This window comes from Peromyscus californicus, unplaced genomic scaffold (assembly GCF_007827085.1).
Source record: "Peromyscus californicus insignis strain IS unplaced genomic scaffold, ASM782708v3 Scaffold_8__1_contigs__length_139910024, whole genome shotgun sequence".
Lineage (NCBI taxonomy): Eukaryota > Metazoa > Chordata > Mammalia > Rodentia > Cricetidae > Peromyscus > Peromyscus californicus.
The window spans coordinates 26,518,788-26,539,357 of NW_026294606.1; the positions used below are offsets into that span (position 1 = coordinate 26,518,788).

Here is a 20,570-nt window from a genome sequence, read left to right on the forward strand (position 1 = left end):
CCAGTTGCCTTAGAACACTTTCCCAATGTACCTGCCAGAAAGCAGGAGGAAACGTAAGAAACAGAAAAACAGAGAAACGCAGGAACCTCATTGAGAATTCTAGGGCAAATAAGAAATCACAAAGGTCTTAGGGGAGGCTGGGGGAAGAAGATGACTTGAGTTCAGGAGTTCAAAACCAAGCTGGGCAACAGAGAGATTCCACATAAAATAAAGGAGGAAGGAAGAAACAGAGGGAGGGAGGGAGGGAAGGAGGGAGGGAGGGAGGGAGGGAGGGAGGGAGGGAAAGAAGGACTAGGAAAGTTCTATATAATTGTTTTCTTTTTTTTCTTCTTCTTTCTTTTTCTCCTTCTACTCTTTTGGTTATCTGAGACAGGATCTCACCCCCATAGCCTAGACAGGCCTGAAACTCCCTATGTAGTCCAGACTGGCTTCACTCTCATAGCAATCCTCCTGCCTCAGCTAACTGAGTACTAGGATTTACAGACAATGTTTTTTTTTTTCTTCATTGAAAGGCAGAGTACCTTTCTTCTGAAACATTTGGAAAATTCTGTTCAGCAAGGTGGCTCAGAAGGTGCTGTCCACAAAGAATGCCAGTTCTAAGCACATAAATGAAAGAGGTATCTCGCCGCACAATAAAAGTCAGACTTTCTTAACCAATTTAACAAGGCATGCCACAGTAAAAGCTACCATAAACTGAGCCATAAGACGGACAATTAAGGCCAACTGGTATGGCATACATAAGAACTTTGTACCATCTTGGCAACTTTCTTGTAAATCAAAATCTACTTCAGAATAAAAATGTGTTAACTAGAGGGGTTGGCTGGTAGTGGATGAGCTCAACATGAGCAAAGCCATGGGTTCAATCCCCAGCACCACACACACACACACACACACACACACACACACACACACACACACACGCGCGCACACACACACACACACACACCACACACACACCACACACACACACACACACACACACACACACACACACACACACACACACACACACACTAAATATATACAGATACAGGCAGTTCAAATTCAGATATGAATAAACATATCCAGAGGGCCATACACATTTTAAGTCAATTTACAAGATGAAATTCTTTGGACAACAAAACACAAATTCCGGAGCTTCTGAAAGCCCACTATTCAGTATGCTGCACAACACTCACACAGGAACTGCCTCCAGGGAGAGGGAGCTGGGGAATGACACACTGGGTCAAAGCATTGGGGTTGCTCCGCTTCGTTGTGCCCTTGTAGTGTGGAATACAGTTCTATTATTGGAGATCTGTTGGATCCTACCTAAGACAAGACGACTTATCCTCTTCCTGTACCCACACGTGTCTGAACAGTCTTTTTAAAAAGTGGACTCTGTGTGCTGTTAACAATTTTAAAACTCTTCACCCTTTACTAAAGGCCTTGCATGCGTTCACCAAATGCCCTGGATACACTAACCCTGTGTTTTGTCCTGCATCTTAGTAGGTGAAGAGGGATACACAGGAATCAAGGTTCTTTCCAACTGAAACAAACAAAAGAAAGACTAAATGTTTGACTAATGAAGGCAAGAAGTCCTGCATTGTTACTTGTCTAATTTACTGTATGCACATGGCTGAGTGCTAAGACTCTCTGCGGGATGTCTGAAACCTTGACTAACATCTATGTGTTGTTGAAGCAGTAGCTCACTCTATAGCACAGGCTAGCCCAGAAGTCAGAATGTAACCAGGCTGACTTCAAGCTCATGGCAATCCTGCCTTGACCTCCTGAGTGCTGGAATTATAGTCACCAAGCTGGGTGTGAATCCCGTTTTACTATTGTCTTACAAATCTATTCCACGGTACTGAAAAACTATTTTTTTCCCTACTCATACATATATACAGTGATGTCTAATCTATAAATTAGGAACAATTAAGAGAATAATAATATAACAGAACTGTTATATTTAAATATAACAATACATTGTAGTAAAGGGCATTTCAAACTTCAGAATGTTTATTCCTAGATTTATCCAGCTTCCTTGTTCGTTTTGGTTTTTGTACACTGGTTTTGAGACAGGATCTTAATGTGTAACCAAGGCTGGCCGCCTACTCTCAGGGCAGTCCTCCTTCTTCAGTCTTTTGAGTGTTGAGATTACAGGAGCGAGCCACTCCCCTCACCCCACTTATTTATTTATTTTTGAGACAAGATCTCATGTTCCCATGTTGGCCTCAGACCAGCTCCATGGCTGAGGGTAACCTTGAATTTCCGATCCTGCCGCCGCTATCTCCCCAGTGCTGAGATTACAGGCGTGAGCCACCACTCCGGTCTAACGTCCATTTGGTATTTTTGGACAGTGGTTGACCACAGGCAACTCAAAGAGCAGAAAGAGAAACCATGGGTAGCAGAGAGGGGTCTATTATCACATCCTAAAGAAAGCCTCCTTATCCAGTCTCCATTTGTTAAAAAAAAAAAATCCCACTTCTAACTGAGGTGCAGTCAAAACGAGCTTTGGAAACGGAGTGAGGTAAGAAAGAACTGGGTGCATATTGGCTCCGTCCATCTCAAAAGACAGATTCTGGCCAGCCGGGGTTAGCGACTGGGGAAGGCGGCATTCACCCTGACATTTCAGCCCCAGCGGATGCTTCCTATGTAGACCTGGCTGTGCTTAGTCAAGGAGAAGGGCAAGCAGAGAGGATTTTGACCTACTGGGTTAGATATTCACCTTCCCGGCACACAGTGAGTACAGATCCCTCGCCATGAGAGTTGGGGAGCAGCTTTAGGGAACACACTACTTTTTCTTTGTTTCTTTGTTTCCTTCCTTCCTTCCTTCCTTCCTTCCTTCCTTCCTTCCTTCCTTCCTTCCTTCCTTCCTTCCTTCCTTCCTTCTTTCTTTTTTTGGTATTAGGAATCAAACCCTGGTCTTCAAGCAAGTTTAGGCAAGTGTTTGACTACTGGCATGCATCACCAGTCTGGGTTTAAGCTTACTCTGTAATCCAGTGTGGACTTTTACAATCCTCTTACTCCACCTCTGGGTGCTAGGATCAACAGGCTTCTTCCACACTCAGTTTATGTGGTGCCAGGGATGTACCCAGGGCTCTGTGCATGTTAGGCAACCACTGTGCCAACCGAGCTTCATTCCCAGCCCAAAGAGGCAAGCTTACAAACCACATTCAGAACTGAACTAGCAAGCATTCATTCAGCATCTATGTTCCACTTAAAAAAGTGTTTTGTTTTATAGACGTCGAAGGTAAAAGATACCAGAAGAGGGAAGAAAAAGAAAGCTCATGTGGGTTAAATGATACGACTATCGACTTCTAAGCTAAAATTGATAGATGTTCTTGGGTAATTAAAGAGTCATCCTTAGAAGAGGAACTCTTCCGACATTGTTTTATCTTCAAACTCAGAAAGACCAATGACTCATCCTGCACAGAACCTGCCTGCGCAAACACTTTTAAAAATTCATTCTAAAACCTGTTTAAACAAGAATGGCTCTAAGCTTTTGTAAAAGGATGCCTTCATCGGTGGCTAAAAGGAAAATGTGTTCTGGAGTTAAATCCAAAAACAGACCACACAATTGTGTGTGTGAACAGCATCCAGCTACGTTTGATCTTGTTTCTTAAAAAGGAAAAAGATTCCAAAATTAGCGATCTTGAAGCATTTGTTGAACATCTGCTTCCAGGACATAATAGAAAAAAAATTTGATGACAGACATGAAACCTTACAAGGTAAAAGTGCTTTGCTTACAAAATAACTTGATAGTAACTTTTATGGTTCTTTAGGCATCCATGCCACCATACTATATTTCTTCCTGTGTGTACACAATCTTTCCATATGCTACATCTTTCCTTCCTCTCTCTTTTCTTCTTTCTCTCCCTTCTTTCTTTGTGTCATTAGGATCTTGCATGCATGCCTGAAATAAAGTTATATGGCTCTCTGTATTCAGATTCACCCAATAATGCCCAAAAAAAAGCTCAGTAAATGTCTATTAGAAATTGCAACTACACAATACATTAATCTTCAGGCCTAATCAATTCTCTTTAAAATTTTTAAAGTGTCTTTCGTGTATCCTACATTGTTAGTGTCTTTCAAGAATTTTAAGTAAAACACACACACACACACACACACACACACACACACACACACACACACAAAAGTGTAATTTTAGCCCATTAACACTTAACTCACTTAGCATGCTAGCCATCAGGCTGAGTTGCTGGATGGCCACTCCCCAGAAGTGACAGGCCCCATGACGCCTCCTCCCCAGGGCTTACCCACACTCCTCTGCCCACACATCTGCACGACTTCTTTACACACAGGTGTGGCTACCCCACACCTTCATCGCCTTCCCCTCCTACACACACCTAACAACACAAGGCTTTGCATAGGCCTGCTTGTCCAGCTCAGGAGAGCAGAAGAAAAACAAAGGCAAATATGAGACAATTTGACAGCATTTAACTGATCGCCCAGATTTAGAAGTTCAGCCGGGGAGTGTATCTATCCCAGTCGCTGCTCCCATGCACAAATGAGGGATAAAGGATTCTTTCCATATAGGTTTAGATGACCAGGTCTCCTCTGACCTTAATTTTGTCCCAGTATGGGAACTGTGGCCAGGTGGTGGTGCTGGCAGTGGCACACACATTTAATCCCAGCCTTCCAAGGCAGAAGCAGTCCTGGTCTACAGAGCTAGTTCCGGGGCAGCCAGGGCTACACAAAGAAACCCTGTCTAAATAAAAATGAAAATAAAATAAAATAATAAATAAAAACAAAACAAACAAAACCCAGGGCGGGGCTGTATTCCAATAAAATGTCCCACTTCATTTACTATGTGTCAAGTGGCTGCTCCAGATGAAGGGACAGACTGGCCACACCTGCCACAACCTTCACAGAGACCCCAAAGTTGGCACTGGTGGAGCTCACTCCCAGCTCCACCACTCCCAAATGTACAATCTGTGACTTTATCACGAAGCGAAGCAGGCGTGCCTCTCAGGCTGCTGCCTGACTGCTGCATCTCCGACAGGTGGGAACCCCCCCTCCAGGGGTGGGTGAGCCTTAGGTGTGTAGTTAGGTCTCCAGAGCGCTGTGGAAGTGAACTCCAGCGGTTCTGCCTGTGGTGGCTGCTCCTGCCTTTAAGATGTTGTTCTGAAACTTCCTTTTTGTGTCTCTGTCTTTGCCCCAAGCTATTCTTCTAAGGACAGTGCGCAGAAAAAGTAGACACGAACTTACAGGAGAAACGATTGTGATTCATACATTGAAATTCCACGGTGTACTCTATGAATGCATGCAATTTTTATGCTGTAGTGTAGCCATTAAAATAAATTTATATTTAAAAGAGGAAAGAAGAAAACGAAGGAACAGATCGGGTATCAAGTATGTGGCATTCAGGAGTCCTGTAAGACTCAAAAAACAACTATTTCAGGCAATTAAGTGAAAATGATGTATTTTAGCAGCATAAAAGAATTTTTGAAGGAGTAAGAAAATTCAGAGAAAGATTATTAAGTTTTTTTTTTAATTGTTCAGTGGAAATGACACCAAAATATTCGGTTTTTACAAATCCAATGCCCAAATAGAAATTTCTGTTTTGAAATACTTTCCTATGCAAAAACATTTATTTTACTAAACCTCAAAAAAAAAAAAAACCATTATATATTGTCCTGTCATCCCTGAAGATGTCTGCTCCTTTTCATCCCCCAGATGGCAGATAAGGCCAGAGCTGTGATGTCTGTGTGTCAAAAATCTTATTTCCAAGCAAAACATTTGACTGTTTGCTGTTACTGTTCACTAAGGGATCCTTGTTTGATGAAATGTAGAGTTCTCATCCATGGCTGTAAAGTAAATGAACCCCTCTAACCCAAGGTGTCTGTGGTGAGGTGTAAACTGTAGGTCTGAATAGCATTTTCTCTGATGTTACTTCCAATGATGGCTCGTTGTCTTGGTGCCTTGGTCTTGAGATCTTTGGGACTGTGGCTTCACCCCCAGAACCACATCTGACCATTTTCAGTTTTAAAGAGTCAGGGCCACTGAGACCCAGTAGGATGGAGAAGGAGAGCCGAGCAGGGAGCAGAACTCCCAGCCACTCATCCAGACCGAAACACTTCTAAAATCTTCTAGTAATTCCTCATCTGGAAAGACTGGTTATGCGAGTCAAGGTGGACTCACAAAGTCACACCCAGCTTCTCTTTGCTCCACCTTAAGAAGTCAGATGAGACATCAAACCATCAGCGGATCTTCTCTTCCCAAGACATTTCAATCTCCTGAACTACAATGAAACCATGCCCATGTTTAGAGAAAAAATAAACTACTGTCGAAAGCTGTTTTGTCCCATTAAATAACAATCAGAGAGCATTATATACAGAATCAACAATTAGTCTGTGTAATACAGAATCACATTGGGTGGGGTTTTTCTAAGCCCATGAAACACCTCATAAGAGTATTAACAAAAATAAAGCAATGCATTAGGCATAAGTATCTTACCAAATGCACAATGAAGATACAACAGAATTAAAATGAAGTCAGACGTTGTGTTGGCTAGAAAAAGTTTGCAGGTAGAAAAGATGAATTCTAATGACAGAGGTTTGATCTTTTCTCAGACTGTGATAATCTGGATAATAAATTAAACCACTTGTTAGCTGTAAGACCTTGGGCAAAGTGTTTTAACTACTTTAACCTCAGTTTTTCATCTGTAAATTGGGATGTTGGTTGTGAGGTTTGCGATTACACGAGGCTTGCATAATATCTGACTTATCGCAGGTGTTTAAGCAGGTGATGGGAACTATTATTAACCATAGATCTAATGTTTTACATAAATTTACCTAGGTTTAATAACACTGCTAATGTTATCTGTTGTATATTGAATTTACCTGAATCTTATTTTACCATCATTTAAAAAAAATTTAGAATATGCATCCTCTGAGTTACCTAGGCTCTGGGCTTTGTGTGTCCTCAGACTCTCTTAACATCTCACATCAGGTGACATTGTGACCCTACCTGGGCAGTGTCTACTTTCCCATACGGCACCCCCCCCCCCCCCCCCCCCCCCCCCGCCCACACACACACCCCCAGACTTTCCTTTCGTCTTCTGCAGTGAGGCAATGGCCATCTCACCCAGACTTCTGGTAGGTTGTGCACATGGCACTACCCTCCACAGAGCTGTCCCAGAGGCAGCCCTCCTGAGGCTCAGGGACCACCATATCTCCCTGTGCCCAAGAATGCAGGCAAGTCTGGCGGCAATGAAAACCTGGCATGGATCCCATATCCAGCCAAATCCCTCCGCCAGGTTTTCCCAAAAACTTTCCTCCTTTCTTCCCCTTGCTGTTTTCCACTTTTCAGTGAATGTCCAGGAGCCCACTCTACATACGTCTTGAACTTTGCTCATGCTTTACCCATCTATACCTGCTGAATTACTATACTAAGTAAACACCACTTTTTTTAATAAAGTCTCACCAATGTCCCATGACAGATGTTATCTCTACTTGTGAAAGCTTTTTACACACCTCCAACTTGTGTGTGTGTGTGTGTGTGTGTGTGTGTGTGTGTGTGTGTGTGTGTGTGTGTTGCAAGGGATGGAAGTCAAGGCCTTGAGAATCCTAGGCAAGCACTATAGCGCCGGGCTATACCTTCAACTCTACCCTTTCATATCCTTGCAGTTGCATGGTCTCAGGGTACACACTCCTCTCATGTTTTCTGTTTGTTCGCCTTAACTCTCCAGAAACTTCACACATGCATCCAGCAAATGCTCAGAAAATACTTGCTAAGTCAATGGGGGAAAAAAAATGGAATTTTACATACATTAACATGTAACAACAGCCTGTTCAGTCTAAAAGTTGATGTGGAAAGACCAGGGTGAGGCTAGGTAATTCTTAATGGTCCATTTCACTCTGAAGTTTAGAGGCTTGCTTCTTGTTAGTTTTGATTTATTTTATTGCTACTATTATTACTATGTTTTGCTGTGCTGAGGATGGAGTATGGTAAGCAAGAACTCTTCTCCTAAGCCACATTCTCAGTCCCCATTTTGGTTTTGAAATAATGAGATCTGGATAAGAATAAGCCTTAGCATTACAACCACATATTTCTGAAGCTTAATGCCTGCTGCCTTTAATCCGTCCCACAAAAATCTACACTTGGATTGGTTGAAGAGCTGAGTGTGAGATTTGGTTCCTTCAGTGACAAATATATTTTGGTGATCAGTATTGTATTTTAGCTACAAGAATAAGATTCCAGATATTCTGTTTTAATTGAAAGGAACATTAGTATGATGTCTTATGCAAGAAAAAAAAAACAAAATTTATTTTCAAAATTCATGCCTTTTATATTAGCAAGTGTGTAAAACTTACTAACCATTCGTTAAGTGGAACAGAAGGAGAAGTTGAAGTAGATATAGATTCCATCTAACCTAAAATAAACACAGGACCAGGGAATTGCTGGGGGAAGGGGCAGGAACTGCGCTGTGATGTAAATGTGATCTAAGAGTTAGTAATGAAAAAGAGACAGAGGAGAGACACTGTAAGGTGATTTCGATGGCAAAAATAAGATCCAGGTTCTCTACAGACAGTGACTGGTTGACATAGGAAGAGCTACGTACACTTATTTTAAAAATCACCACTCTAATTCAACCCGTAGAGACAAGTAAGTTTCAATTCAACTAGTAGTTTCTAAACTGAGTTTTGTACAGAGAGGAAGGAAAAAATACATAAATTTTATTTTTAAAAACTTATTAAATTCTTAATCGTTCATTTAGCAGAAGTCCCCAGCTCTGTCAGGCTGACAGGGCCTCCTGTTTCTGCAGAGTCTAAGCCATGAACAAACAGCTCCCTCCACACAGAACTAAAATGCTACCAGAAAAACAGGTCTGCGTGCATGGTCCGACTCCCCACTCAGTCTCCATTAATTGAAAATGCAGAAGTCAGCATTTATGGGCCATTTTCTATTCAGCTGCACTAGGACAGGTCCAGCAGGCTTGGGGGAGGGGCTCTATCACCTGGGGCTCAAGAGAAGAGTGACAGCCTCTGACTCAAGGTCCACCCCCTGACACATCAATCCTTAAGGGGAAAAAAATCCTTTCTCGAAGTGAGGTCATTTTCCACTTTGGTCTCTTTTCCCTTCCAGAAGATACAACGTTTGACAGGTCTATAAACAGGCTTTCCTTTGTGTGTGTTGGGGGCGGGGGGGCGGGGGGACGACACAAAAATGCTGTCCAACGAAAAAACAGCCTTCCTCCACCAAATTAAATGTTTTAGAGAAGAATCCTAATAAAACATGTATCACAGTTCACATATCGATGAATAAATTAAAAATATTACTTCTCTATAAAACTTTAAGAAGTCAACCAAGGAAGTAAAATATCCAATTACTAGGCACTGAAGGTTGTCATTTTAAGAGGGATGGGGTGTAACAGATCAGGAGTAGAACACTTGCCTACCGTGTGCAAGGCCTTGGGTTTGATTCCCAAGACAGCAAAAATAACAAAAGATAAGAAACTTAGGCTAGTAGAAGCAGACTAAATAATAAGACTACTAATAATAAAAACTTGGTTCATAAAGTGTTGAAAAGAACTACTAAAGAATTCCTACATATTCTGTCCCAGACTAAAATTGCGTAATCCACACATTGAAAAAAAGGGGGCGGGGGGCTCCTTAATTCCGGGAAGGCTAAAACAGAAAGGAAATTTGAGATTTAGATGGCTGGCCAAATTTTAAAATAAACTTTAAAAACCAAGTTTTCAAATCTGCTGTTCCCAGACACAATCGTTCATGGAAATCCCCGGGCACATTTTGTTCAGAAAACAAAGATCTCTAAAAACGAGGAAAAGTACCCTGACGCTCGAGAAACAAATTTAAACAGAAATCAGGTTGCTACTGGAAAGATGGCCGGGTCTCTAAAACTGCTTGCAAAACAAAACTCTGCCGGAGCCATCAGGTTTCTCCTCCTCCGCCTGCGGGCACAGCGCAGCGGAAGTATTCAGGTAGTGGGAGAGCCGCCTCTTTCCCAGAGGCGCGACCAGGGCAGGGCTGGGAAGGGGCGGGTCGCAAAAGTCTCACGGCTCACGTGGGCTTACCGAGAGCAGCTCTGGGGACTGTGTGAAAGGATGCTCATTACCTTCTCCCACCCACCCGTGACTCCCTCGCTGTATTTACCCGACGGTCCCGCGAGGAGGACCCAGCCCTTTGCGCCGTGGGTTCCTCTGCGGCTCCTGGGCTAGGGCGCCACAGTGCTTTCTGCAGGGTCACCCTCTCATCCAGAACTTGAGCCCACTCTATACAGATCAAAGAGATGACTAATACCTATTACAAAGTCACCCAGGAGACTTATCCGATTTTTTTTTAAAGAGGCGCGGAGCCGCGGGTGCGATCGGGGTTACCGAGTGGCCAGAGTGGGGAAGTGGGAGCGAAACAGGCCCGTCCAGGCCAAGCTTGCACCCGGTGCCCAGAGCCCATTCTTGCAGGGGAGCCCCATTTGCGTCTTAAGGGAGTCTCAGGTCGGGCGGAGGACGCAACCTCCATGCAAATACCCTCGAGCAGCCGAGTAAACTAAGCTCCGCCGCCGCCGCCGTCGCCCTAGGGTGGCCATGAGTTGTGATCCCTGAGTCCCCTCCGAGGCCACGGGACAGCAAAGGGGACCCCACCCCTTCACAGTTTTACTTTTCATTAGTTTGCAAGCTGGGTTTTGAGGCCGCTGCCCCGCATTGCCTGACCTCCCACCTGGCGGCTGGAACAAAGGCGATCGCAGCCGAGTCCACCATGCAGGGGACAGACGGACCACGGACACAACGGAGGGACCTGTGTCCCTGCCGTCTACGGCTCGCCTTCATAGTGGAGGCGGAAAGGTGGTGCCCCTAGGGCCACCCTCTAGGGCAGAAGCCAGGTGAGGACCGTGGGACCCGGCCCAGGCTCACCGTAAGGCGGTTGCCGGGGTTCCGGCACACCCACGCTCCCTGGTCTCAGTGGAGAGCGCTGGGCGTCTGGACACCCGGTCCTGCGCTTCCGTGACCTCGTGCATAGCACTTTCCTCGGCCTAGACCTGGGTTTCCTGGTCGGCCCCGGAGCCGGGCCCCTCCCAGGCCCAAGGTCCTGGACTGAGCTAGGCGGCGGCCGGCGGGTACCCACCAGTAGCCGTCGGAGTTCTGGTCGTTGACCGTGCAGCGCCGGGAGTAGTACATCCTGCTGGTGCCACCGCCCCCGCCGCCGCCGCCGCCGCCACCGCCGCCGCCGCAGGTCATCTCATAGCGCAGGTCAGGGCCGGACTCCGCGCGGGTCATGCGGCCCAGCGTGTTGATCCGCGGGTGGGAGCCGCCGTTGCAGCTCATGTCGCCGGTCACTCAGAGAGCGGCTCAGCACCGCGGCATACGCGAGGCTCAGCCTCGGAGCACGCGAGGGGCTCCCGGGAGAGGAGCGCGCGGGGGGGGGGGGGGGGTCGCGGGAGGCTGGCGGAGACGGGGACGGCGACTGGCTGGGCGCGGGAGCCGGACCGGAGCTGTGGCTCGCAGGGCGGCGCGGGCTCAGAGGAGCTGGGTCGCGGCTGGGTGTTGGTGTTGGTCGAGGCGGCGCGAGTCTCCTCCTCCCCGCTGGCACCAGGCGCCCTGGCCACACCTGGACGGCTTCTTCCCAGGGCCGGGTGCGGCCGCCTCGCCTCCCCCGCCCCCTGCGTGTCACCGACGCCTGGGGCCGCCCTCCCCAACCTGCGGCTCCGCCCTGCGCCACCTAAGCCGAGCAGCTTGAGCAGCGGAGAGGGGCGGGGACCTGGCGACCAGACCTCCTCTGGGCGCCGCGACCCCTTGGGACTTGCTCCGGCACTAGGTGCCCAGCTTGGCCACAGTGGCCCACCTTTTGGGGATCCCCCTACGTGCCAGGGGCGGAAATAAAGCGGACTGGAAGGGCCGCTGGATTGGACGACTCTAGTGAAACATTGACTTTTTGCTTATCGCAGGGAAGCCACGCCAGCTTCTATTTAAATTGCCCCAGGAGTTCGATTTCTGTTGTGTAAAGACTATTTTTACAGAGAATCCCGAAAAGGGCTTCTCCAGAAATGATTTGTCATGAGGATAAAAACACTCCCGTTGTTTTCCATCGGAAGACAGAACAATATTAAGTTTCTTATTTTCCCTTTTGACTCTCGTTTTCAACAATAAGCTATAAAGATTGAAAACTCAGGACCTAAGTTTTCAACCTGGTTAGTCCTGTATCCTGGCACTCCCGAAGCAGGACTGAGTTCAAGGCTAGTCTGGGCTACATACAAGGACTTTGCCTCAGAGACAAGACTCGGCTTTCCATTTCGCTGATAGAATCATGAGCGCGTTTGTGATAGGCTCCTAAGCCCCAACCTGGGTCCCTTTCTGCGCCCAAGAACCCAGACAGATACCGTCCCCGATGAGTAACACCCAGTCAGAGCATTCCACTGATTTGTTCCAAGTCCACTCCCAGTTAGTAGACGTGTGTTAACTACACCATGGTCTCCATGAAGTAGGTTTAGATACAGACTCCGTACACTAGACATTTAAAGCTATTCGAATAACTTGAGACAGTATTAAATGTTCTTTAGTAAGCAATACTTACAGAACTTTGCAATAAATATTTCTCATCTTCCTAAATAATGCCAGTTAGCTTTCCTGGTTGTACAATGTATTCTCAAATGTTTATGAAGTGGTTAAAGCAACCCAAAAAGTAAATATCAGCCAGACTGTGGTAGCACATTCCTTTGATTCCAACAGTTGGAAAACAGAAGCAGGTGGATCTCTGTGAGTTCGACGCCAGCCTGGTCTACAAAGTAAGTTCCAAGACAGTCAGAGCTGTTACACAGAGAAACTCTGTCTTGTGGGGGGGGAGGGGGGAAGAAAAGAAACAATCAAACCACACCGGCATGGGAGAAGGGGGCGTCATAAAATGTGTGTCATATGTACTTCTCCGTTGACACTTCAACCTTTTGGACACAGTTTTGACATTCTGCTTCACGATTGGCCTGAGCAGACCAGCTTAAACCCAAGGAGACAAACACACAGTGAGGTCACAGTTTATCGTGTTAGCACTCCCACTGATTTCTACTACCATCTTGATTTCCTGTTTCTAATAAACTCACCTGGCCAAAAGAGTGTAGACAAAACTGCTTTTTCAGAAATAGCGTCAGTGTCTGGATGTCAACCTCCACACAAACAACCCATAATATCCAAAGACATTTGAGGTGTCAGTAACCAATGCACAAAATTTGGTTTGGGATGTTTTCCCTCTTACCCGTCTTGTTTGTCCAGCAAATAACTATCACATACCATACGGGAGGGCCGATATCAGACCGCACAAAAGACGGCAATAGAGAGCACGTAGCCACTGTTCTCATAAAAGCTATAGGAGCACTTCAGTTTAAACAATTCAGAGAGCCCCTTTCTCCAGCACTGCAAAGGGCCTGTGAATTCACCTTACACACGAGCCACTTATCTACAAAACACCTGGAAGCGAGAAAAGCTCTTCTCAGCCAAAGAAGGTCTGAGCGCTCGCATTGGCTTGTCAGGAGCCAGGCTGCCCACACCACCCAGACTCACAGTTGGTCAATCTAGTTACAAAGCAGGAGAAGAAGTGAAACCCGCAGCCCACCAGATGTGGACTGTGACCATCTGCTTCCTGACCTACCTCACAGCATCCTGCTCTTCTTCGGGTCCTCCCAAGAATATCAGTGGCTCCAAAACTAACCAAGCACGCCTGCCTGTGGAGACAGCGATTTCGTTTATCTTTCTCTAAGGCGAGTCAGGAAGATAAAGGGATGGAATAAGTAGGTTGGCACAGTAGGAAGATGGACTCAGACATACACACAGCATTAGCTGTCTAGGCTGGCTCATGTCATAATAAAGGTTGAACATCAGAAGGCCATCGCTCTGAGCTTTGTGCTATAATTTACTCAGGCAAGAATGCAGCTCAGAAAATGGAAAACGCAATATCTGCCTTGCCGACCTTCTGTAGTAAGGACCAGAGATGAAGTACCACATGGAATCATTCTTAAAAAAAAAAAAAAAATGGAAATTGCAGGCTGTGGCCAGGATGTAAAATAGATGAACAAAAAGAAAAAAAATGGAAATTGTATATAAAGCTTAAGGCACCACCCACTGAACCAAAAACTTTTTCCTGGGTGTGAAGCTTTAGTGTTTCCATCTTTATCTCTAGATCGGAACATACATTGTTAACATACATTCCTATGGTGAGCCATATTGAACATCTAGTTTAGGCCAGCCCATAGGTTCGATGCTAGACACACGAAGAAGATGCAGCCCTTGTCCTGTAGAATATCACAATCTGCATGAGGAAAGCAGTCACAACAGGGCATTTCATATGCTGTTACATTCATGGAACTGTGAGCACACAGTAAAGGGTTGTAAAGCCTGTTTCCTACAACTGGACTTTCAAAATGCAGGCTTGGAAGTCTGGAAGTCTTCACGAGCCCGGCTGACTGAGGTCAGCTATTTTTTCCCTGCCACTTGTAGATAGCTCCCCTCGTGCTGACAGAGACAGTTTCCTGACAGGCAACCTTGTCTCTGGCTGACCCTAGAAATGACCTTGCAGTTAGGAAAGAGCCCTCAGTCGTATCCTGAGCAGATTTGAAACACTGAACAGAACACCTTGATTTCAATGAGATTAAGAGATACCATTTGCTGGCTCAGAATCCCATGGGATCCCTCATTATCTCGTTGTAGTAAGTGATACATCTTTGTTCCAAAACCATTGACAGCCCCTGAGTTCAAAATAGACAGTTTGCCTGCTAGATGAGGAGTATTTTAATAAACCAGAACACACAGAAGCTTGGACTAACGTATGTGCAATAAAGGAAAAGATCTATTAAAATGGCAGATAACTTTTTAGCTCCAGAATGTGTAGTGGCTAGAAATGTGATTCTGAGGAAAAGTATTTGTCTGACACATTTGAGCCTGGGCTTGACCCACAGCACTGCAAGTGTGTGTGTGTGTGTGTGTGTGTGTGTGTGTGTGTGTGTGTGTGTGTGTGTGTGTAAAACACATAAGTATATACGACCTTTCTTTTCAGAGATTTCATTGAGAAGAGCATTTTGACAAAACAAATAACATCTACTTCAGAAATAGGGAAACGTTAAAGCATGTTTTTCAGGCCAAAACTATCTTTATTTTTCTTGATTTAAGTTTCTGATAAACAGGAGAATTTTTCTGTTTGCAGTGAGTTTTGTCTGTTTGTCTATTTTGGTTTTTGTTTTGTTTTTGTTTATTGCCAAGGAAGGTGTTATAGTTTGTAAAAATTAAAGATCTGAAAGGAACATTTCAAATGCATTCTCCACTGCAGTGATGAAATTCCCACACACTCCTTTTCCCCCTTGTCTTGGTTTTCACTCTGGTAATAGCTAATAAATTGTACTGATTTTCATGTAGTTTGTTTATGTGGTTTGGTATTCCAAACAGGGTATTATTCGATAGTCTAGGCTAGTCTAGAATTCATCATCCTCCTGCTTCTGCCTCTTGAGTTCTGGGATTACAGGCATGTATCACCATGCTTAGCTGAAACTTTGTGGGTATTTTGGTTTGTTTTGTTTTGTTTTTCAAGACAGGGTTTCACTGTGTAGTCCTGGCTGTCCTGTAACTCACTCTATAGAACAGGCTGCCCTTCAACTCAGAGAGAGCTGCCTGCCTCTGCCTCCCAAGTGCTGAAGTTAAAGGTGTGCACCACCACCACCCCATCACAGTGTGTTTTTAAAAATTTTTTTTATTTTGTTTTATTTTATGTGTATAGGCATTTTGCCTTCATGTATTATCTGCCACATGCATACTTGGTTGTAGTCGGACTGTCTTTGGACTGCCAGCTCCTAAATAATGACACGGAGACTTCTTATTAAGTATAGAAGCTTGGCCTTAGCTTAAGCTTGCTCCCAACTAGCTCTTATAACTTTAATCAACCCGCTTATAATAATCTATGTTCTGCCGCATGGCTCATTACCTCTCCTCCATACTGTATAACCGATTCCATGTTTTGTTGGCAAATCTCCACCTCACTGATTCTTCCTGAGTTCCTATCTCTGTCCAGAATCCCACCTGTCCTCTCCTGCCTAGCTATTGGCCATTCATCTCTTTACTAAACCAATCAAAAGGTGTCTTGGCAGAGACACATCTTCACAGTATACAAAAAGATTATCCTACAATACTTGGTGCCCATGGAAACTAGAAGAAGGCATCAGATCCCCTGATGCTGGTGTTATGGATGATTGTGAACTGTCATGTAGGTACTGGGAATTGGACCCAGATCCTTTGGAAGAGCAGCTATCACTCTTAACCAGTGAACATCTCCCCAGCCTCACCCCACCCAGTGTGCTTTTGTAGAGCAGGGCAAGAGAACCTAGTCCTCTTGAGCTAGGATAGCAAGGGAGGGTCTCTGATTCAATGCCTTGCTCTCTGCCTTGCCTGCTGACCGCTCCTCAGATGGAGGCATCAGACCTCTCTGGCCTTCTCTCCTCCAGGCAAGGACCCACTGCACAGACTCATCACACACACCACCCCAAGTCCCCCTTTTTAATATTCTAAGTAGTTACCTAAGTTCATCGTGATGGTGAGGAATAATCAATCTGAAATGCATGCCAGAGTGGGAACATTTTCTCAAACTTCCTTATTCAAACTATATTCAGTTAAGATGTAGCTCAGTTTTCAGTGGACACCACGTGCATATATCAAGTGCTGAATGGAAACCAGGAATGAGACACTCCCCGGCCTTGACTGAAGGAATTCAAAACTCATACCCGAGGAGAACTTCAGAAATGAAAGCTGATTAAGGATTGTTTATGTTAGATGCTTGACTTTGTAGTCTCCTCTTGGGTACTGGGGTTCGAACCCAGGGCCTTGCACATGCAACTCTGTCACTGTGTTGCATCCACAGGCCCTGTGGTTCCGAAACTTGTAGACTCTCCGCACAAGAAGCCCTGTGAAGACAGTCAACAGAAGAAACATCAGAGTGGGCCCAGTCGGGCTATAGCCTGGGTAGAATTGGTCTTACCCATCATGCCTGGACCTCCTCTAAGTCTCTGACCCAAAAGCTTTTCCACATTGTAAGTGTCATGTAATCCAAGCCCGCATTTTAATAGGAGAAAACAGTGAGACCCAGGACATTTGACCCTCCTTGAGTTACTTGATATTTCAAATATCAGAATTCTGTCTGTTTCTAATCTTGTGTCACTATGCCAAAATTCCTGTCCAGTCAGGCATGAAAGAACACATTTCTGAGCAAGATTTCATATCTACCTAAAACCAAGGAAGTGTTCTGTTAATTGTTATTTTCCTAAACTAAGTGAATGGGGGTGTCTGGATACTTGATAATAATAAAGTGTGCCTGCTTCCTGGGGTCACAAAAGCATAGGTATTGTTATATTTGGTCTTACTCCTGTTTTTATTGATGATCTCAAGTCACAAAGCATGGACAGCCAGAGTTCTGTGAAATCCTTCTCCTCCCACTGCCAGTAAATACAGATTAAAAAACAAGCCTCTACACTGAACATATACATTATTTCTTTATACAGTGTAAAAACTACAGTTTCATTATACTGGAAATTATACACAACTAGAGATTATTTAAAACATGCAAGGGACTTGAGCATTCATGCCTTTTGCTATCTGAGGAGAATGCTAGCATTAATTCCTGATCATTATAGAGACTCTATTTGTGTGTGTGTGTGTGTGTGTGTGTGTGTGTGTGTGTGTGTGTGTGTGTGTGTGATGCTTGTGGATGTCAGAACATAACTACATGTTACACAGAGAAACTCTGTCTTGAAAAAACAACAAACAAATGAAAAAGAAGAAGATAACCTCAGGTATCAGTCCTTGCTCTCTACATTGTCTACAGAAGGGTCATTCTTGCCATCTGCCACTAGACTGTGTACTCCAGGGCAGCTGGCCAGTGAGTTTCCAGGGGCCTCCTCTTGTCTCTGCTTCCCATCTCACTGTAGCAATTACAGACACACACAACTTCACCCAGCTTTTGCATGGGGTTCAAGTACTTTTTTCTAACTGAGCCATCTTCCTGGCGCCTTGGCCTTTGGTTTGGTTTTGAACACAGTTTTCAATGTATGGAAAAAGTGAAATCGGAAGTTCATATACTAAACAACATAGATTCAGATTTGAAGCCATAATCTAGTTTCTGAAGTGACTCTTTCAAAGTCCTAGAGATTCACAAGTACCCCAATAGACAAGTTCCCAGTTCCCACACCATTATCTGAAACATGCACAGTGATAATCTGTTGCCACACCCCCACCACCATACAAACACTCACAAAGGCAGTGGAAATGGAGAGAAGGCTAATAAACTCATCTATAACTATGCCAACAACCCAAAGCAATCATACTAAATATCTTTGGTTTACTTCCAGGTTTCCTCCCCCACAATAGACATTTCTCCTGACTGATGTCCAATTATATACACAATTTTGTGTTTAGCTTCTTACTTGAAACTTGTCTATCATAAGCAACTTTTCACTTCTTTTAAAACATATTGTTAGTATTGCTTTTAAAGGGTGTGCATGTGTTTTAGTGGTTGCTGTTTTTTGTCTCATTTCGTTGTTGTTTAAGGCTCTTTGGAAATGGTCAAGCACACATCCCAGCGCATTCCATGGAAGTGATGATTCACCTTTGTTCTAGAATTTTTCATATCCACGGTAAGTAGGATTCACTCTTGACAGAAACTGAGGAGAGGGAGGGCAGTGAGCAATGACTTAGTGTAGAACAGTTACAACCATGTCAGACGGTGTTTAAGGAAACAATCCTACCCTGAGGAATTTCCTTGTAGAGTTCCCAATAGTCCTGAGCACTCAGCATAGGGCTGCAGATGTCAGAGATGCAATTACCTTCACTGCATGAACTACCCCTACTTCAGAGACAAGTGAGCTACTTCCGGCTTCTTGAACTGCCGCACCACAACTTAAGTGAACTGATCCCTTCCTTCAGCAAGAAAAAGTTGTGCGCGTCATGCGGGGAGACCCTGCATTCTACTTTGTGTGTTGTCTACATGCTTGCAGGGGTTCACTCTGAAATATCTAAGCTAGACTGTCAGGAGACAGACACACTTCAACTATAGGGAAGGAACGGAACGCTAAGCACGTTCCATGCAGGCTCCACAAACCAGTGAATCAGTTTTGTCTTACAAAGGTGGGTGTTGAGAGGGATGCGTCATTCTGGCTAAACCAGCCTGACCGCTCCTGAGTTTTAACTACTTAGCAGTTTGGCTTCAAGTGGACTGGAACAAAGCGTCCTTTCCCATCATGGCACCCAGAAGAAATGTCATTTGTCATTACCCCAAACCTTTGACTATGCTTTACTAAATAGGGAAAAAATAATTTCATGGCTTTAAAAAGGAGACTCCTGTCTTCTTAAAAAATAAAAGAAAAAAAAGCCAGTGTTTACTTTCCTGGAGAATGTGATATACAAAAGGAGGTATTTGAAAGTTTCCTTTATAATTATGATGAATGTGGCTTTAAAGAAGGACTTAAATTAATATAAAACATTTTTTCATTTATTATTACAAATAAATATTAAGAAATGAGTATGTTTATGTGAATACAGACATGAAAGAAAACATAATGAAAAGTTTTTAAATCAATGTGTATGTACTTGTATGATGTGTGTGCATGTTCATATGTGTGAATACAGATGCTCATATGCCAGACACATACATATATGTAGAGGTCAGAGGATAAGACCTCATTTCTTAACCTTGTTAGAGGCAGGTGTCCTGCTCACAGATGCTGGCCTGAGAACTTCCAGGGAGTCCGGTGTTATGCTCAGGTCTGGGGATTCCAATTGAGGTCTTCACACTTGCTCTACAAGCGCTCTTGGTGATATTAAGTACAACCATCATCATCATTCACCTCCTGAACTTTGACACCATTTCAGACTGAAACTCCATTAAATACTAGCTCCTCATTCCTCCCACCATACTACCCCTGACACCACTGTTCTGACTCTATGAATCTGACCGCCCTGGAGATGGGATATAAGTACAATTACACAGTCATTCTCCATTTCTGGCATATTTCACTGATCATAATCCTTCAAGGTTTATCCAAGCTGCAGCATGTTTCAGAATTTCCTTCCTTCTTAAGGCTGAACAATATTCCATTGTATGGACACACCACATTCTGTTTGTCCACTCACCTGTTGACGACGTCTCAATTGCTTCTACCTATTGGCTATTGTAAACAACACTGGTAGATGATTTTATGCAATAAATTTATCATAATCCTTTCCTATTACAACTTCCCCATCCCTCAGAGTTGTAACTCTTCCCTCTTTGCTTAGTTGCTATTATTATCATCAACGCATCCCCAAACTCTTCTCTTGTTGAGTAATTATCTTCTCAGTACAAACTCTCACATTAGTTATTTTATTGATTTCATTCCCTAAAGGAGTCAGCTGAAATCTTCGGGTTTGTTTTCAAGTGAGCCCCTTAGCTTCTGTGAGGTCCCCCTTTTCCTGACCTCTGCCAAGTGTGAGCTGTATCCTCTCTTCTGGGGCCAGTGGCTTTCCTTTACTTCACTTACGCCCTCATTTTGGAGACACACGTCTTCTAGAAACTTGACAGACTATGAGTACATGCAAGGTCCATTTTTCAAGGACTTGT

General features: G+C 44.4%; 1 protein-coding gene across 2 annotated transcripts in view; it reads right to left on the minus strand.

Annotated features, from left to right (window-relative positions):
• Dsp (desmoplakin) overlaps positions 1 to 11,322 on the minus strand; it is a 46,775-nt gene extending 35,453 nt beyond the window's left edge. Inside the window, exon 1 of one of the 2 annotated variants that reach the window (XM_052729154.1) lies at positions 11,082 to 11,322. In XM_052729154.1, coding sequence (XP_052585114.1) covers positions 11,082 to 11,281 — 200 coding nt within the window. In that variant the 5' untranslated portion in view covers positions 11,282 to 11,322. The remainder of the gene's footprint in view (positions 1 to 11,081) is intronic. The other variant, XM_052729155.1, reaches the window with a different exon arrangement.
• Between the last annotated feature and the right edge of the window lie 9,248 nt (positions 11,323 to 20,570).